The sequence below is a fragment of the Podarcis melisellensis genome (assembly GCF_964234715.1).
Source record: "Podarcis melisellensis genome assembly, chromosome: 1".
In the NCBI taxonomy this organism is placed as follows: Eukaryota; Metazoa; Chordata; class Lepidosauria; order Squamata; family Lacertidae; genus Podarcis; species Podarcis melisellensis.
Genome location: NC_138528.1, coordinates 43,761,148 through 43,777,484, shown reverse-complemented (window position 1 = coordinate 43,777,484; position 16,337 = coordinate 43,761,148). Strand labels below are relative to the sequence as shown.

General features: G+C 41.7%; 1 protein-coding gene and 1 long non-coding RNA gene across 2 annotated transcripts in view; one reads left to right on the top strand and one right to left on the bottom strand.

Annotated features, from left to right (window-relative positions):
- The window catches only part of LOC309358136, a 322,055-nt gene that overhangs the window by 168,065 nt on the left and 137,653 nt on the right, over nt 1-16,337 (bottom strand). The gene's annotated exons all lie outside the window — the stretch shown is intronic.
- The window catches only part of LOC309357576 (cytosolic phospholipase A2 epsilon-like), a 39,148-nt gene that overhangs the window by 627 nt on the left and 22,184 nt on the right, over nt 1-16,337 (top strand). The window contains exons 2-6 of the mRNA XM_081889816.1: nt 1,675-1,764; nt 7,122-7,194; nt 12,677-12,813; nt 14,639-14,770; nt 15,350-15,390. Of these exons, the coding sequence (XP_081745942.1) occupies nt 1,675-1,764; nt 7,122-7,194; nt 12,677-12,813; nt 14,639-14,770; nt 15,350-15,390 (473 nt within the window). The remainder of the gene's footprint in view (nt 1-1,674; nt 1,765-7,121; nt 7,195-12,676; nt 12,814-14,638; nt 14,771-15,349; nt 15,391-16,337) is intronic.

The following is a 16,337-nucleotide window of genomic DNA, read 5'->3' as shown; positions in this document are numbered from 1 at the left end:
TATGGTACTAAATATACCGGTGCTTTGAATATTTAATAAAATACCAACATTGTTCTGTGTGATGCTGAAAATATTGATTTCTTAATTTTGGGTTAAAAAAAAAATAGGGGTTGTCTTATACAGGAGGGCATCTTATACACAGAAAAATATAGTACATTACAAAACACGACATTGCAGGAATAGCCTGGTTCCCAAGGGATCAAGAAGTAGGGTTGTTGTTGTTTTGCCCGCTAACCAGAACAGCAAAGAGAGACAGGTTGTTGTCTCCACCTAACTATGTTGCACTGTGTACTTTGAGGAAGATAGTCAGTTATTAGAGATGGAATACAAAAGGATGTAATAGAGGTTCTCTGAACCAGACTGCCTGGGAAAGTAGGTTACAAATACAGTGGTACCTCCGGTTATGAACGGGATCCATTTCGGAGGCCTGGCCATATCCTGAAATCTTCGTAACTGGAGGTGCCTCTTCTGCGCATGTGTGAGGCACACAGAGCACTTCTGCGTGAGCGTGAGCAGCAAACCAACTTCTAGGTTTGCCACATTTGCAACCTGAAAGTTACGTAACCCAAGGGTCCACTGTACAGTCATTATTGAATGCTTGGGAACACCAAGATTCCTTAGACTTGCCAATTGGGGCTTTGAGAACTAGGAGGAAAGTAAGCCCGTTAGGTCCTGGCTTGGCTTTCATGCCAGAGAAGCAGGAGGGGAACCATAAGGCTTCAGTGGAATGCAACATTTCTCTACAGATGCATCAGTTCTTCCATACTGTGTTTCATTCATTTCTCCCATAGTTTAAATAGAGAGAGTGAGTAGGTACCACAGTGGTGGGAATCCAGATGGAAAGTTTTAAATGCAAAGATTTATTCCAAATCAACAACCCAAGCATTCATGCTTTGATGGCTTAGACTGCAAGCCTATACACACTTACCTGAGACGTGGGTGGCGCTGTGGTCTAAACCACTGACCCTCTTGAACTTGCTGATCATAAGGTCGGCAGTTTGAATCCACATGATAGGGTGAGCTCCTGTTGCTTTGTTCCAGCTCCTGCCAACCTAACAGTTTGAAAGCATACCAGCACAAGTAGGTACCGCTGCGATGGGGATGTAAACAGTGTTTCTATGCACTCTGGCTTCCATCACAGTGTTCTGTTGCGCCAGAAGCGGATTAGTCTAGCTGGCCATGTCTGTGGACAAACACCAGCTCCCTCGGCCTGAAAGCGGAGATGAGTGCCACACCCCATAGTCGACTTTGACTGGACTTAACACTCCAGGGGTCCTTTACCTTTACCTTTTACCTTTTACCTTTTATGCACTTACCTGCAAGCAAGCTTCATGGATTTACTTCTGAGTAGACAAGTGACTGCACTTTAAATTGAAAAGATGGCATTATGCCCAAGGGAAGGGTGCCATTTACATTCTTTTGACCTTTTCCTGCAACTCAGCATTCCCAGTCAAGAATATGTGCCCCAAATCATCCACTGATTAGTTTTTTTTAGTGTTGGCTCTCACTACTTGCTAAACCAGGTATTTAATAACCAACACCTCTACTTCAGAATTTCAACATTTCTTTCTTTTTGAAGTGCATGCTATTGCAACATGATAAAGTTGTTGGTTTACATACACAGTTTATCTCTTTGAACGTTGTCTCTTTTCTGTCCCTTTGCCTCCCTCACAGGACTTTAGTATAAATGCATATCCTATGGAAAGCCTGGGAAATGAGCCCATGAACCTGTGCAATGAAGTGCACTGTAATTCTCAATACAAGGTATGGTGGACATTTAGAATTGGGACATACTGGCAAATTCACGTTATTGTTGATTGGGAAGTCCTTTGCAACAAGCCCACTTCCCTAAACAATAAGGCTTCTGCAATAAGGAAAGTGTTGGGGAAAGGCAGTGGAAAGTGTGGGATCATGCTTGCTTTGATACAACAAATCTTGCTTTTCAAACAATCAGGATGAAAGTTTGTTAAATAGTCAACATCATCAATTTTCCCTGCAAATCGGGATGAGTGCTCAATAAACAGGTTGTCTGGAAGCGACCTCACGTGAGCTTTTCTCAGATAATGCAAGAGGACTTTCTGGTTCATTCTGAAGTTTCTTCAAAACTTTCTTTTGCCTACCCTAGTTGAGATGTGGTTGTTGCCAGTAGAAAACAAATGAGAAATCCAGGTTTTTAGTGTTCATGTGACTTGGTAGTAAGGTGTTCACTCAAAAGCAAAAAGGATGCAATGATGAAAGGATTTCATGCTCTAACTGTTAAATAAATTCTGGACATTCTTATAGTATGAAAACAAAACCTGCAAGTACAAATCGATCAATAGCGGTGGGTGGGGTTATAGTGGTTAAGAAAGTGTGGGTTATGCCAACCTTGTGAAGTAGCCCAGTAATACTAATACTGCTGTGGGGAACTGAGAGGAAGTATTTATTAAATACACTGGTTGATTGTAAGCAGCAGCAGCAGCACCCTCAAAGTGGCTTACAAAAAGATAAAACAAGAAAATCAAGGAAAATTAACAGTAATACTTTAGAAAATACAAAAGTCAAAATATTAAACAAATTAAAAGTAGTATATGACTACCTTGTAGTCCATTGTGGTTGTTGTTCAGGAGCATTGGGAGAGGCTGTGCGGTCTCTGGGCTGCTGCCTGGATGCAGTAGGGGGTGGAGCATAAGCTGAGCTTCAATCCTGCCAAGATAGTGGAAATGTAGGTAAGTGTTTCATGGGGACAGCATTTGCTCACTTCCCATCTGCAGGAACCCCACTTGATCTCCAAGAATTCTCAAAGATTATAGACAGAGTCTCTGAGATGACATCCACAAACTCCTTTACCACTCTTGAGTGCAGTTCATCAGGCCCTGGAAATTTGAATTCCTTTAAAATAGCTAGGTGATCCTTTATCCTCTCTTTTCCCATCTTGGGCTGCAGTTCCATCCTTGCATTGTCAATTCTGATACCACCACTTTGGGCGCTCTGTAAAGACAGAGACAAAGTAGGTGTTGGGTGTTCCACCTTCTCTCTGTCACACCCAATAGCATTTCTCCATCTTTTCCATGCAGAAGACCTACTCCTTGCTTATTCTTCCTCTTGCTTCGAACATAGCCAAATAAACATTTTAAAATTATTTTTAACTTCTCTTGCAAGCCTGAGTTCATTCTGAGCTTTGGCCTGCCTGACCTTCTCCCTGCAATTGTTGGCTACTTATGTATACTCTTCCTTTCTTATTTCTCCTTTCTTCAATTTCTTACACTTCCCCTTCTTACAACTCAGCTCATCTGTAAGCTCCTTATGCATCCACACTGGTTTCTTTCAGTGGTTCCTACATTTTTTTCTTGCTGGAATTGTCTGCCTTTGTGTCTTCGGTATTTCACCTTTAAGAAACTCCCACCCTTCTTGGACTCCCTTCTCTTTGACTATTTCTAACCATGGGATCTCACCCAGTAGTTCCTTAACCTTTTTGAAATCAACTTTCTTAAAGTCCAGAGTGCAAGTCCAACTGCACTCAGTTTTCCCTTGCCTTTGTATAATTAAACAATAGAGGTCATGATCACTTCCTCCTAAGGTTCCCAGTACTTTCACTTTGTCAGTTCCTCCCTGTTAGTGAGGACCAAGTCCAAGAGAGATGACCCCCTTGTTGTTTCTCCCATCTTGGGAAGCGCAATTGTCAGTGAGGCAATTGAAGAATTTGTTGGACCTTACATTCTTGGTAGAGTTTGCATTCCAACAGATATACCACAGTAGTTCAAGTCACACAACTCTCCTTTTTTAATGTTTGGTAATCTGCTGTTGGAAGGCATCATCCAAGTCTTCAGTTTGGCTTGGAGGTCTATAGCAGTAAGGTGGCTCTTGTTTCCATCTTCTCCTTTTTTTACTCTCAATCTGCCTTCCATATACCAAGTCATTGATCTATTCGCAAGTGTACATATCATTTGCATACAATGGTACTCTTCCTCTTTTCCTGTTTGGTCTATTCCATCGGAACAGGTTATACCCCTCAGTTTCTACATTCCAGTCACGAGTCTCATCCCATGAGGTTTCAGTAATACCTATTAGGCCATATTGGCAAGCTTGATTAAGAGCTCAAATTCTTCTTGCTTGTTTCCCATACTCTGCATTAGTATAGAGACAACTGAAACCATGAGACTTTCACCCACACATTGCTACCTCTGTTCCCCTCATTCAGGATACAGGAATCATTCTGTACACTATACTTTCCACTGGCACCTCAGTGTGTTCTGGAGTTTGCAACTACTGTTATTGCTACTCTGGCCAAGAAATGTCCAAAGTTAGGGCATGGAATCAGTTTTGCAGCTCCATTTGTGCCCACTCCCCAACTTTGATCTGTGGAACTGGCACTGCTACAGGTGCCACATAATGCGATTCAGCATTTATAAGAAATCATTTTTTAGTTTAGCAGCAACCATACTTTGGAACTCCCTGCCTTAAAAACCCCCCCCAAAAACCTATGACAACAATTACACATTCAGCAATTACAAATTAAAGAAACAATAAAAAAATGAAAGTAAGATCAGAATTAGAGATGGGAAGGCCGGGGGGGAACCAGAAAAATGAGGGGGAACACCAATTTTATTCCTCTTTTTCCTCGTTTTTCCCATCTCCCCGCTCCCCCCCCCATTTCCCCTGTTTCCCCCTGTTTTATCCTGTTTTTTCCCCAAAGCTGTTTTTTTTCAGAAAAATTGAAAAAAAAACAGTTTGATATGGTTTGAATATTCCACCCCCCCCTCATTTCTTCCAGAAAAAAACGGCTTTGAGAAGAAAATGGGGAGGGAAACCAACACCCCCACCCCAATTTTTCTGTCCCCCCCCCAGGCCTTTCCATCTCTAATCAGAATTACAACCATTTGTAGTACCCTAATACATACTGACATTCAATATATGCCAGATTTGTTTTGGTTTCTCAGACAACTCCCTGGCTAGTGACTCTGTATGTTTTCTGATACCTGCTTAAAACATTTTTATTTATGCAAACCTACCCAGACACATATATTTTGTTGTGTTTTAATTTCTTTTACTGTTAAGTTGAATGATGTTCAAATGTTTTTAACTGTTCCAAACTGTTTTATTTATAATGTACTTGTAAACTGATTACTGTAGAGGTTTTACTATAATCAAGTGGTAGATACATCTTGTTAAGTAAAATAAATAAGTATAATTATTCCAGGGATTTGTTTTTATCAGACTTCTCCCCATTAGTTAATGTGCTGCTATTCTCTCTTTTTTAAAATCATTTTTATTGAGTTTTTTCTCTTATAACAATATCTGCAATCATTACATTACATTCAAGTTTCACTTTCCCCCTTTCCCTACTGACTTCCCTCAACTTCTGTCCTTGGTTTATTACAATCTGCTGTTTGTATATACTTCCATATTGTCATACTACAGTGGTATCTTGGGTTAAGAACTTAATTCGTTCTGGAGGTCTGTTCTTAACCTGAAACTGTTCTTAACCTGAAGCACCACTTTAGCTAATGGGGCCTCCTGCTGCTGCTCTGCCGTTGCTGCACGATTTCTGTTCTCATCCTGAAGCAAAGTTCTTAACCCGAGGTAATATTTCTAACCCGAGGTAATATTTCCAGCAGAGTCTGTAACCTGAAGCGTATGTAACCTGAAGTGCATGTAACCTGAGATACCACTGTATTATGTTCTTTGTTCTTTACAAATAAAATTGCAAATGTTTATTTAAATCCTGCCAGTGACTCTATTGTGTTGCAATTCACTACATTGGTGTCAGATTTGTACCCGTTGATGAAAAATTAGGTCCAACCTGAAAACCATGAGAGTCCAAATGACACAGAAATGGACTTGAACTGGAAACACCTTGTTCTATGTGCCTGATGAGCCATAGATGGAAGAGATTAGATACGGGCAAAGTATTGTCTTTCAACTGCAATTCCTCATATGCAGAGGATTAGTGGCCCAGCTCATAGAGATGTTATGAAGACAAACCAGATAGGGACTATAAATCATTTCCCCCATTTGAAGTGCTATATAAGTGATAAATAACAATTATGTCAGCAGCAACCTGCCCATCAACTTTACTCAGAACCCCACCCACAGGAAAGAACAGTTAGGAGAAGTGCTTGGGAATGCTTAGTTCTGATGACGAGGATTATGATCAAACACCTTCCCTACAGGAAATGATGAATGCCATTTCATATCTAGGATGGCTAGATATCTGCAGCATTATTTTATTTTATTTTTTTAAAAAATACACTTTAATGGTGTAGGAGGCACTTTCTTATGGACATTAAATAAAAAAGTAATATCACATGAGAAATTACGTCATAGCTTGCAGCTGAATTCCATGTGACATTTAGAGTGAACAGGAAAGATAAAGGAATTGCATGACTTCTCATAGGATGCACCCTGATATCAACTAAAGAATGTCCCTAAACCTCTGAGAGCAGAAGACAGGGAATAAATGTCAGCTGAAGCAGGCATCCTTCAGTTGTCCAGTTGCTTGAAGCATCAGTGCTGGGTGTTATTTAAAAGTGAAACAAAACAAAACAAAACGGTGGGGTATTAAAATGAATTTAATACCCAAAAGAAAATATACTTCCATAGTGTTGAATTCATTCTTGCTTCTTCTTCTTGTTGTTGTTATGTATTTGCTTTAGGGTCAAATGGTGTTTGTTCAGTTATAATGGAAGAAAGTGGTCCAAACAGAATTCGCTATTTGGAAATCAGCGAATAACCTGGGAGTAATGGTGGTTAATTCCATCTTTCAGAGCTTTCGTTATTATTTGCTATTGAAAACTGATGCCACTTGGTGATCTGAACACACCAAGGACATGGAGAATGTGTGCTTCATTCTTTAGCCTAGACCAGAGGTTGTCAACCTGGTTCCTACTGCCCACTAGTGGGCGATTTAGGTGGGCACAAGCTGAATCCTTCTTCCATTGAGTGCTGGTGGGCAATAAGGAAATTTTGCCATCAAGAAAGATGCTTTAGTAGGCGGTAGGTATAAAAAGGTTGACTTCCCCTGGCCTAGACAATTACTTATATGTTGTTTTGCAGAATTATTAACCATTGGTTAATAACCATTGGTTATCCAAACACAATTTAATATTCATCCTTTCCTTTGTTTTGCTGTTTTTCAGCAGCTGGAAGAATTTCCTTGCAACTTGCTTACTGTAAGAGTCATACGAATGAGAAATCTTCGCCAAGCTGATATCTGTGAGTGTTCTTCCTTTCCTGTTTCATGTTGCTTTTAAAGTTCACTCACTCTTGATAGTTTGCACATCTAGCTTCATATGCGCTGCAGGAGTTCATAGCTGACAAGATAAATTGCATAGGAAACTGGATTTATATCAGTGCCCATGTATGGCTTGCTCATAAACTCTTAAGTTGGGTAAGATAACTATTTGCACTGTTTGTGGGTGGAAAGGAGAACAGGAGAATAAACTGGTTTGCCTGGTTTGCCTTGCAAAAGATCTGGTGAAAATATGGAACGGGGGGGGGGGGGAGCAGAGTGGTAGGGATTGTTTTGGCGTAGGCTGCAACCTCTACACATTTGCCTAAGAGTAAATCCCATTGAATTTAATGGGGCTTATTTCTGAGTTGGCATGCATAGGATTGCACCATTAATCACAAACAGGTCGATGCCATATGGTGATGCTAAAGGCATTTGAGTAGTCCCCAAGTTTATTTGAAATGTCCACCAAATTGGTCTCTTTAATATATGGAGGTTCCTTAGTAAAGGAGAAAGAGCCCTCAGATATTCTAACAATCACTTTTCCTCAGAGAACTTATATCAGGTCATGTCCAGGCCAGTATTATCTAATCTGACTGGCAACAGTTCTCCAGTCTAAGGATGGAGAAGAAATTCAATGCCATTCAGATTTAAAGCTGAATTTATCAAACAGCCTTCAAAATTCACACTTATCTATTTTGTGCCATTAGTGAAAATGGCAGACAAAACAACATTATAGTAGTAGAAATTGCTTGCCAAAATGCTTACATTAGTCAAAACTGTGTACAAAAACATGTTTATTAGGAGAAATTCACACTAAAATGCTAAAGAATTTTCCTAAGCATCTTTTTAAAAACTGCAAATTGCAGCAGAAATGGGAAGGTCAAGTTTTAGGATTGGGAGAACGAGAAACTGAAATAACAGGTATTGGCAGATCCTTCCATCCTTACCAGTGTCTTAAGCAAAGGCCTTTTCCATCACCTGCAACCTAATCTTTCTTTTAACTGAAGATGTTACAAATTGAACCTGAGGAATTGTGCATGCAAAGCACAAGTGCCATTAGGCTATGTCCTCTATCTCAAGAGAGGGGCTCTCCATGAATAAATCAATCTCTAGCCACCTATATGACAGGCATGAATACTGACCACTGTACTAATGTGGACCTGAAGCCCGCCCTGCTTTATGGAGTAGTGAACTGTCACATAACCCACAGATCTAAGGGATATCTGAGATGTCAATCTCAAATAACCTAAAGTGGTAATTATGGGCTTTGTTTCCTCCTGCCCTTATGGAGAAGTCACCAGAAGCCTGCATCCAGGAGGTAGTGCATCACACAATGTTCAGCCCAATCATATGGAGATATTCAATCCAGTTCTGCATGTCCCTGGGAGCCATTGACACCAAAAGGAGGACTCTATGCATGGAGTACCAGTTTATAAATGTGACATCACTTGCGTGAGGGCAATGCCCATGTAGAATAATTTAGTTGAATGCTGCCCCATAGAACGTGGAGTTGGAAGGGACCCTGAAAATCATCTAACCCAACTCGCTGCTTTGCAGAAATCTTCTGCATGGTGAATGACCATCCAACCTCTGCTTAAAAACCTCCAAGGAAGGAGAGTCCACCACCTCCTGTGGGAGACTGTTCCACTGTCAAACAGCTCTTAATGACAGAAAGTTCTTCCTGAAGTTTAGATGGAATCTCCTTTCTTATAACTTGAAGCCATTAGTTCAAGTCCTACCCTCCAGAGCAGGAGAAAACAAGCTTGTTCCCTCTTCCATGTGACAGCTCTTGAGATATTTGAAGATGGCTATATATCTCCTCTCAGTCTCCTCTTTTCCAGGCTAAGCATACCCAATTCCTTCAAGTGCTCCTTCTAAAGCTTGATTTCCAGACCCTTGATCATTTTGGTTGCCGTCCTCTGCACATGTTCCAGCTGGTCAACATCCTTCTTAAATTGTGGTACCCAGAACTGGATACAGTACTCCAGGTGTGGTCTGACCAAAGCAGACTAGAACAGTGCTATTCCTTTTATTGGGCCATTCTGTTGATGCAGCCTCAGATAACATTGGGGTTTTTTTGTCTTTGTTTTGTTGCTGCTGCTGCATCACACTGTTGACTCATGTTAAGCTTGTGGTATACTAAGACCCCTAGGTCCTTTTCACATGTATTACTGGAAAGTCAGGTATCCCCCATTTATATTTGTACAGCTGGTTCTTCCAGCCTAAATCTAGAACCATGCATTTGTCCCTTTTGAAATTCATTTTATTAGTTTGGGCCCAGTTCTCCAATCTTCTGGTTCCATCTTCTGCAACATTAGCTACCCCTCCCAGTTTGATGTCCTCTCAATTCCTTTGTCCATGTTGTTTATTAAGATGTTAAACAACGGCAGGCCCAGGACAAAACCCTGTGGCACTCCACTTGTCACATTTTTCTAAGGATGAGGAAGAACCATTAGTGAGCACTCGGTTTTGAGTTGAATGTGCTTAAGGACACACAAGTGAGAACCCTGGCTTATCAGGGAGAATTTCCAAGCAAATTCAGTCAAACATATTGAAAAACCCTTTTCAGACATTTGAGCTAATTGCGCAGAAGATCCAAAAGAGCAGTTAGTGTGTCACAATACATCGGAGGTGGACCTTGCATGTGAATTCTGTCCCCACCCCTAGCATAACTCTGTTACGATATTGAAGCAATGCAGCTGCAAACTGCTAGCTTGAAAGCAAAACATAATGGGAATGTTGGGACTGTCCGTGGGAAACAGAGGGACAGTCAATTCACAGTGCGAAGCACCGGAATTAACTCAGAGTGTAATATGAGCTCTTCCGTTTGTTCCTGTCCAGGAAGTGCAGGAAGTGTTTGTCACTACACTGCTGGAGCTTGAAGAGAGCAGTCATGTTTTTTGTAATGCTGCAAAGACAGAAATAAAGGCATGTAAATACGTTTCTGTCTATCTCTTTCCCCTGCCAGGGGGGGCAGGAAAGAGGAGGGGTGTGTTCTTCTCACGTTTGAGAAGAATCGCCTATCGAGACCTCGCCTGGAACTTGCTGGGGAATGCAGCCAGGGAGGTCAACAGGGAATCATGCCGGGTGCCTGGGAGAGTTGCCAGTTTCTCCTGATAAAGGCTTGATTTCCGACAAACTCTTCATGCATTAGGCAAACATCTGAACATTGCTACTGTCTTTATAATTTACTTCAGGTTTCTGAAATAAAATAGTAGTTCACAGGGAACAATGTGCATAGGACAGCATGATATAACCACAAATAAAAAAGGTTATACAAACAGGTTGCACAGGTGGATTGAGATAGCACAAAGGCATATTTGCTGGCTTGATGGCGCCTACAATCACATGTTGAATACCAGTGAACCTAGTTTGCTATTTGTGGACTGGCGATAGAAATAATGTTCCAGCTAGAGACAGTGGCGTAGCGTGTTGGTGCGGGGGGGGGGGCGGCTGCATCGGGCGCAACATCTGGGGGGGATGCGCTCGCACTCGCAGCTCTCTGCCCCTACCTGGCTCACTCACTCTCTCTCAGTTAGGAGGCGCAAATTACTTGCCTTGCCCCGGGTGCTGACAACCCACACTATGCCACTGGCTAGAGAACATTACCAAAGTCACATTCAGGAATTGCCTGGACAGGTGGAGTCCCCCCAACCCCAGGCGACCCCCAAGCAGAATAATGACTCAAGACAATGTGCTATGGGATTAAAATTGGCCACAACTTTATTAAGTTTCAGATGTAGGGAGACCTTGGCTCAGGCATTGGGCATTTATCCTTCCCAGTCCCCAGCCAGGGATCTGGGAGATTTCAGGGTTATCCAGAATGTGTGGGGATTGGGCTGTCTCTGGAGGGGAGAGCAATGATAACCTCTTGGTGTATGGCCAATGCCTCCCCTCAAGACCCCTTTAACATGCAGCACTGTTTTCCATTCTGCTGCAGTTTGTCTTCTGTTATTTGTCTCACTGTCCTCTGTGGCAAAATCATCCACACTATAGTTTGTCAAGGGTACTGGGAACTATAGCTCTGTGAAGTGGAAGCTACAGTTCCCAAGATTCTTTGGGGGAAGTCAAATGCTTTAAATGTGTGTTGGATCTTATTCCACCCCATTCATTTCAGCACAAAGGAAACACAATGCAAATTGGAAGGGGTTGTAACCAATTACATTTGTGGACCGAAAACAGCAGCAGCTGCAAATATCAATTGTATCTGTAGGATTTATTTCTGTTCTGGACAGGGGACAAATAAGCAAACAAATATGCAGTCTGTTTTCCAATGTTTGTTTTCATTAAAATTCCCTTACATTCCTACTTACAACCCCTCTTCAGACTTTCCCATATGAAAGGCTGACATGCAACACCCCCCCTCCGCCACCCACATAAATACAGTTTAGGAACTTCTGAATAGATTTGCAACAAATGTATTTGTCAATATATTGGAAATGGTCATATGAACAGGAGTTGCAGTTGGTTTATTTGCATACCTTTTTGTTTTGGGTGTTCCCAAATTAATGGTTTATGTTTCTGTGATGGTGGTTTAAGTAGCTTGGCATTAATGTTAGGGTGGATACAACAAAACTGTCATAAAGCTTCCTACATTGCTTTATATAATGTGGCCACATTATCATAATAACTGAACTGAGATGAGATGCCATGAGCCTTGTGTGGTCCTTCTGTCTCATGTCTTCTTCAGTATTGCTGTAAGGAGAAGTCTAGAAGCGTTTGTTTCTGTTTTTGTTTAACCACAGTTTGTCCTTTAATTTGCAAATCAACTAACGGGGGTTGATGTAAATGAATCTGAAACATCATAATGTTGTTTGAGGCAAGCCAATCTGAAACCATGGTTTACCATGACATCCAAATGTAGCCAGTGTTGCCTCTATTTGAATTACCCACCCAACAACATAAACCAGGACTGCACACTGTAAAATGTAACACTTTCTTATTGTCAAGGCCAATGAAAACGGAATAACATACACCAATTGGTCACCGTGTAGAGATTTATTTAAATTGTTATCTGGGGTAGCTGTCTGCAGTTCAATTCATATTATATCTAATAAGCTCACAAATTTGTGTTCTGAACTAGGCAGCTATGAGTTTCAGCAACATAATTAGAAAATTGTTGAATGGTTTCATTCAATGACAGGAGTGGGGTTTGAGATGTGTGCCAAAGTGATCTCACTTTAGCTAAACCATTTAAGGTGAATTCGCCCTGATTTCCAAACCATGTTTTGGCAAATATTGGAAAGGAGTCTCAACCAATCCCTTTTTCTCTGTCACTTCTGAGTTACTACCACGCAGTGAGGATATGGACAAAATGCAAGCTTTGCAGTTTGTAATGAAGAAATAGAAACTTGTGAGAGGAAAGAATCAGATTTCTGTGCTAGTGGCTCCAGAACAAAGTGCATTGAAAGGGACAACAAATGCTGACAACACTACTTACTATGCTATCCTTCTTTTACACAGTAAGCCAGTCTGACTGTTACGTGACCCTCTGGTTACCTACATCTTCATGTGAAAAAGTGCGGACCAAAACTGTTAATAATAGCAAGAACCCTGTTTGGAATGAAACGTTTTATTATAGGATTCAAAACCAAGTCAAGGTGAGAAATTGAGCTATTTCCCTTTCAGTTGTGCACTGTTCTGAGCTGGCTTTTTCAACAAGATAATACCATCACATGTGCATTCTTCTCCTGCTCCTAATACGGTGGTACCTTGGTTTAAGAACAGCTTAGTTTATGAACAACTTGGCTAAAGAACGCTGCAAACCCGGAAGGTGGTGTTTTGGTTTGTGAACTTTGCCTTGGAAGCAAAACATGTTTCGCTTCCTGTTGAGTGTTCCATTTGTAAATTGAGTCCCCTGCTGCTATGGGAAAGCATGCCTTGGTTTAAGAACACTTTGGTTTAAGAACGGACTTCCAGAACAGATTAAGTTCGTAAACCAAGGTACCACTGTATACAGGATCCTTTGCCTGTTTTTGATTGCAAGACATCTGCATACATGTGGACGTGCAGTATCCATCAGTAGGGCAATGCAAGCAAGGCTGCATTGCTCTCCTGTCTCCCCAACACAACACGCTGCTGCCAGGACTGGGAGGGGCAGGGGCAGTGGAGCTTGGCATGTTGTGGGTGCAACACTGACAACCTCCACTTGGCTCCGTTGCCCAGCCTGCACCATCCTGAGCTCCTGGTTGTCTTGCCATCCCCCCCCCCCTTTGGTACTGGCAGCAGGCATGGCATTGGGAAGATGGGAGAGCAATGCAGCCCCACCCATGGCACCCTACTGACTGCTATTGTGTTTGTGCAAGGCATCACTGGAGGGATGGGGCAAGGTGTGGGGAACTCAGCACTGTGCAGATACATAATGACAGGCTTCAGGGAATCCAACCCTCCTCCCTCAGGGCAGGCTGCCAGTAATGGGGGAAAAACCAAGAAGCTCTTTATTCAATATTCACAGAGATGCAGGACGTTGCCTCTTAGATAATGGCATTGCTCTGAGTAAAATCCCTATCCCCTCCATCTCTCCTATTATACATCATCCCTGCGTCGGCTGATCTGTGCTTTCTGCCTCTGAGCTTTCTGTTCTCCTACTTTCCATGCCCGCCGGGTCCTGGGAGAGGGGGGATCTGGAATGCTTTCTAAAGACACTGAGTCTGTCAGCTGTCTCTCCCTGATGGTGCTTCTTCTTCTTCCTGCTTCTCTCCCAATATTTCCCAGCTTCTTCCCTCTGCAACCTCTGAATTATGACCTTCAGCAAACCACTCTTGTAAATCTAGATTGTCTCCCTCTTCTCTGGGAAGTGCACCATTCCTCCGATGTCCAGTCCCTGACAATAACGGTTAATTGTGTAAGATTGGCTGTGTTGCACAGAACTGAGCTCTCTCTCGCCTTGCCCCTGTTCCTCCAGTAATCTCCAGTCATGTGCTGTGTTCAAAAGCCAGGGAAGCAATGAAGTCTCATCTACATTGCCACACAACTGGACACTGCTGCCCATAACGCTTCTTCTTTGCCTAAATGGAGGATGGAATTTGTGGAGAAACTAGAGTACATATTTGTGGAGAAACTAGAGTACATATTGCATTTATTGGTTTGTCCACTGTTGCCTCGGACACTGCCCATCACTAGCCCATCCTTTGGAAGGTTGCCCAGAAGTGAATGACACCCTGAGAGTGAAAAAAGGTTTCCCACTCCAGACTTAGAAAACGATTCCAAGCACCTCACTGCTCTTATGGTTGGCATCTGTCTTGGGAGACAACGGAAAACTGTAGCTTTGGGGTGAAGTCCTACCATTGTAGTTATAGTGCCTGATGTCGCTGTACAGAACGATGTGGGAGAGACATGGTTTATTTGCAGGTGGGGCAGATGCAGGCTGCTTTTATAGACACAGATTATATCCTGCATCTAATATATTTTAACTGATTCTCACAGAATTTGTTAGAGATGTCTGTCTTTGACGAAGATCTTTTCACTCCAGATGAGCTCCTCTTCACTATATCCTTTGATGTTGCTCGGCTTCCACTTGGTGAAAGAGTTCTCATGTATTTTAAGTCTGAACCACAGGTGAGATCTGAACACCAAGATGGCTTGTAAGAACAAGATACTGTTGTGAATTTGTGGGCACTAGACCTCTATAATGTTTTACTATGTGTTTTTTAAATGTTTTGTAAGCTGCTCAGAGTGGATGGCGAAACACAGCCAGATGGGTAGAGTATAAATATTATCACCACCATCATTCTGTCTGGATCAAGCTAGTGTTCAATTTTAATCAATGCTTGGAGTGTTAAGACTTTGTGCCAGACTCATGTGTATTGGACATATGCTAGACACTTTTACTCCCCTGGAATCAGCAAGAATTAAAAGCTAATTAAGCTAGGCTAATATTTCTGTGTTGAGGTGATAGGCTTGGGTGATGAGCCATTAAGAAGAACAAAGGATCAAGGGATTCTATGTGAGGCGGCAAATCACAGTATAGCCAATATTGAGCTGGATGAGCCAATGGTCTGACTCACTATAAGGCAGCACCCTATGTTCCTATGTGTTTACCCCAGCAACTCTGCAATGTGTTAATTTTAATTTCAGAAAGAAAGGAATTGTGTGCAACCATTTCTTCTTTTTCCTTTTCTTTCTTCTTGGAAATAGAAACAAGAAGAGCTGGAAATTGAATTTTTGGTGGAACCTGCGTAAGTATGTTAAACGCTTAAATTTTCTACATTGCTTTTGCTTTTAAAATACAAAAAATAAAATGTGCATTTATTTCAAAGACAATAAATAAATTTTGTTGAGAAATGTTAGGACAAAAGTGTTCTATGTATTAACTCAAAAGCATACTATAGAACGACCTTACTGAAGTTAAGAAGCAGGAAGAATATCTGCTGTAAAGATGAATGTGCTACCTAAAATGTTGTTTTTATTTCAAACAATCCCAGTTAACAGTGAGGTGGGAGAATTCAAAGATTGGCAAAAAACATTATTGAAGTTTAACACGGGGGGGGGGGCACACCAAGAATTAAATACAAACTATTTACATATACAAAGGAAAGAGGTGGATTCTCGCTGCCAGATTTGAAATTGTACTATGAGGCATCCTGCCTCTGCTGGCTGAGTGACTGGATATTATTGGAGAACACAGATTTATTAGATCTAGAAGAATATGATAATTGAAGTTAAGAAGGTTTGAGTCTGGTCAGCATTACCTGAGAATCTGATACATGTCCCCTTGAGTTGTGTGATGGAAGAAAGGTGGGATATAAATGTATACAATGCTGCTGAATTAGTTGGATAAAAATGGAAAATTTGGTGAGCAAACTGAGCAAAACTGTTTGGTTGAAAACATAGTTGTCGCTAGTAGGTTTCAGCTTTACTCACAACATTATTATCACCAACATGAATATTGCTTGCAAATGTTCCCTTCGTTTCCCCGCCCCCCCCCTCTTTCTCACACGGGGAAGGATGCCTCACTTCCATCTCCTATAAACAGATGGTTGGTGCTGATCTCTTGCTTGAAGGATACTGGACCCAAATGACCTTTTCTCTCCCTCCCAAAGAGGTGATCAGCACCGACCGTCAGATTGGTTAAGAATTATCTGTGCAGGCACAAAGTCAGAATTCAGTTGATCTGGGCAATTTT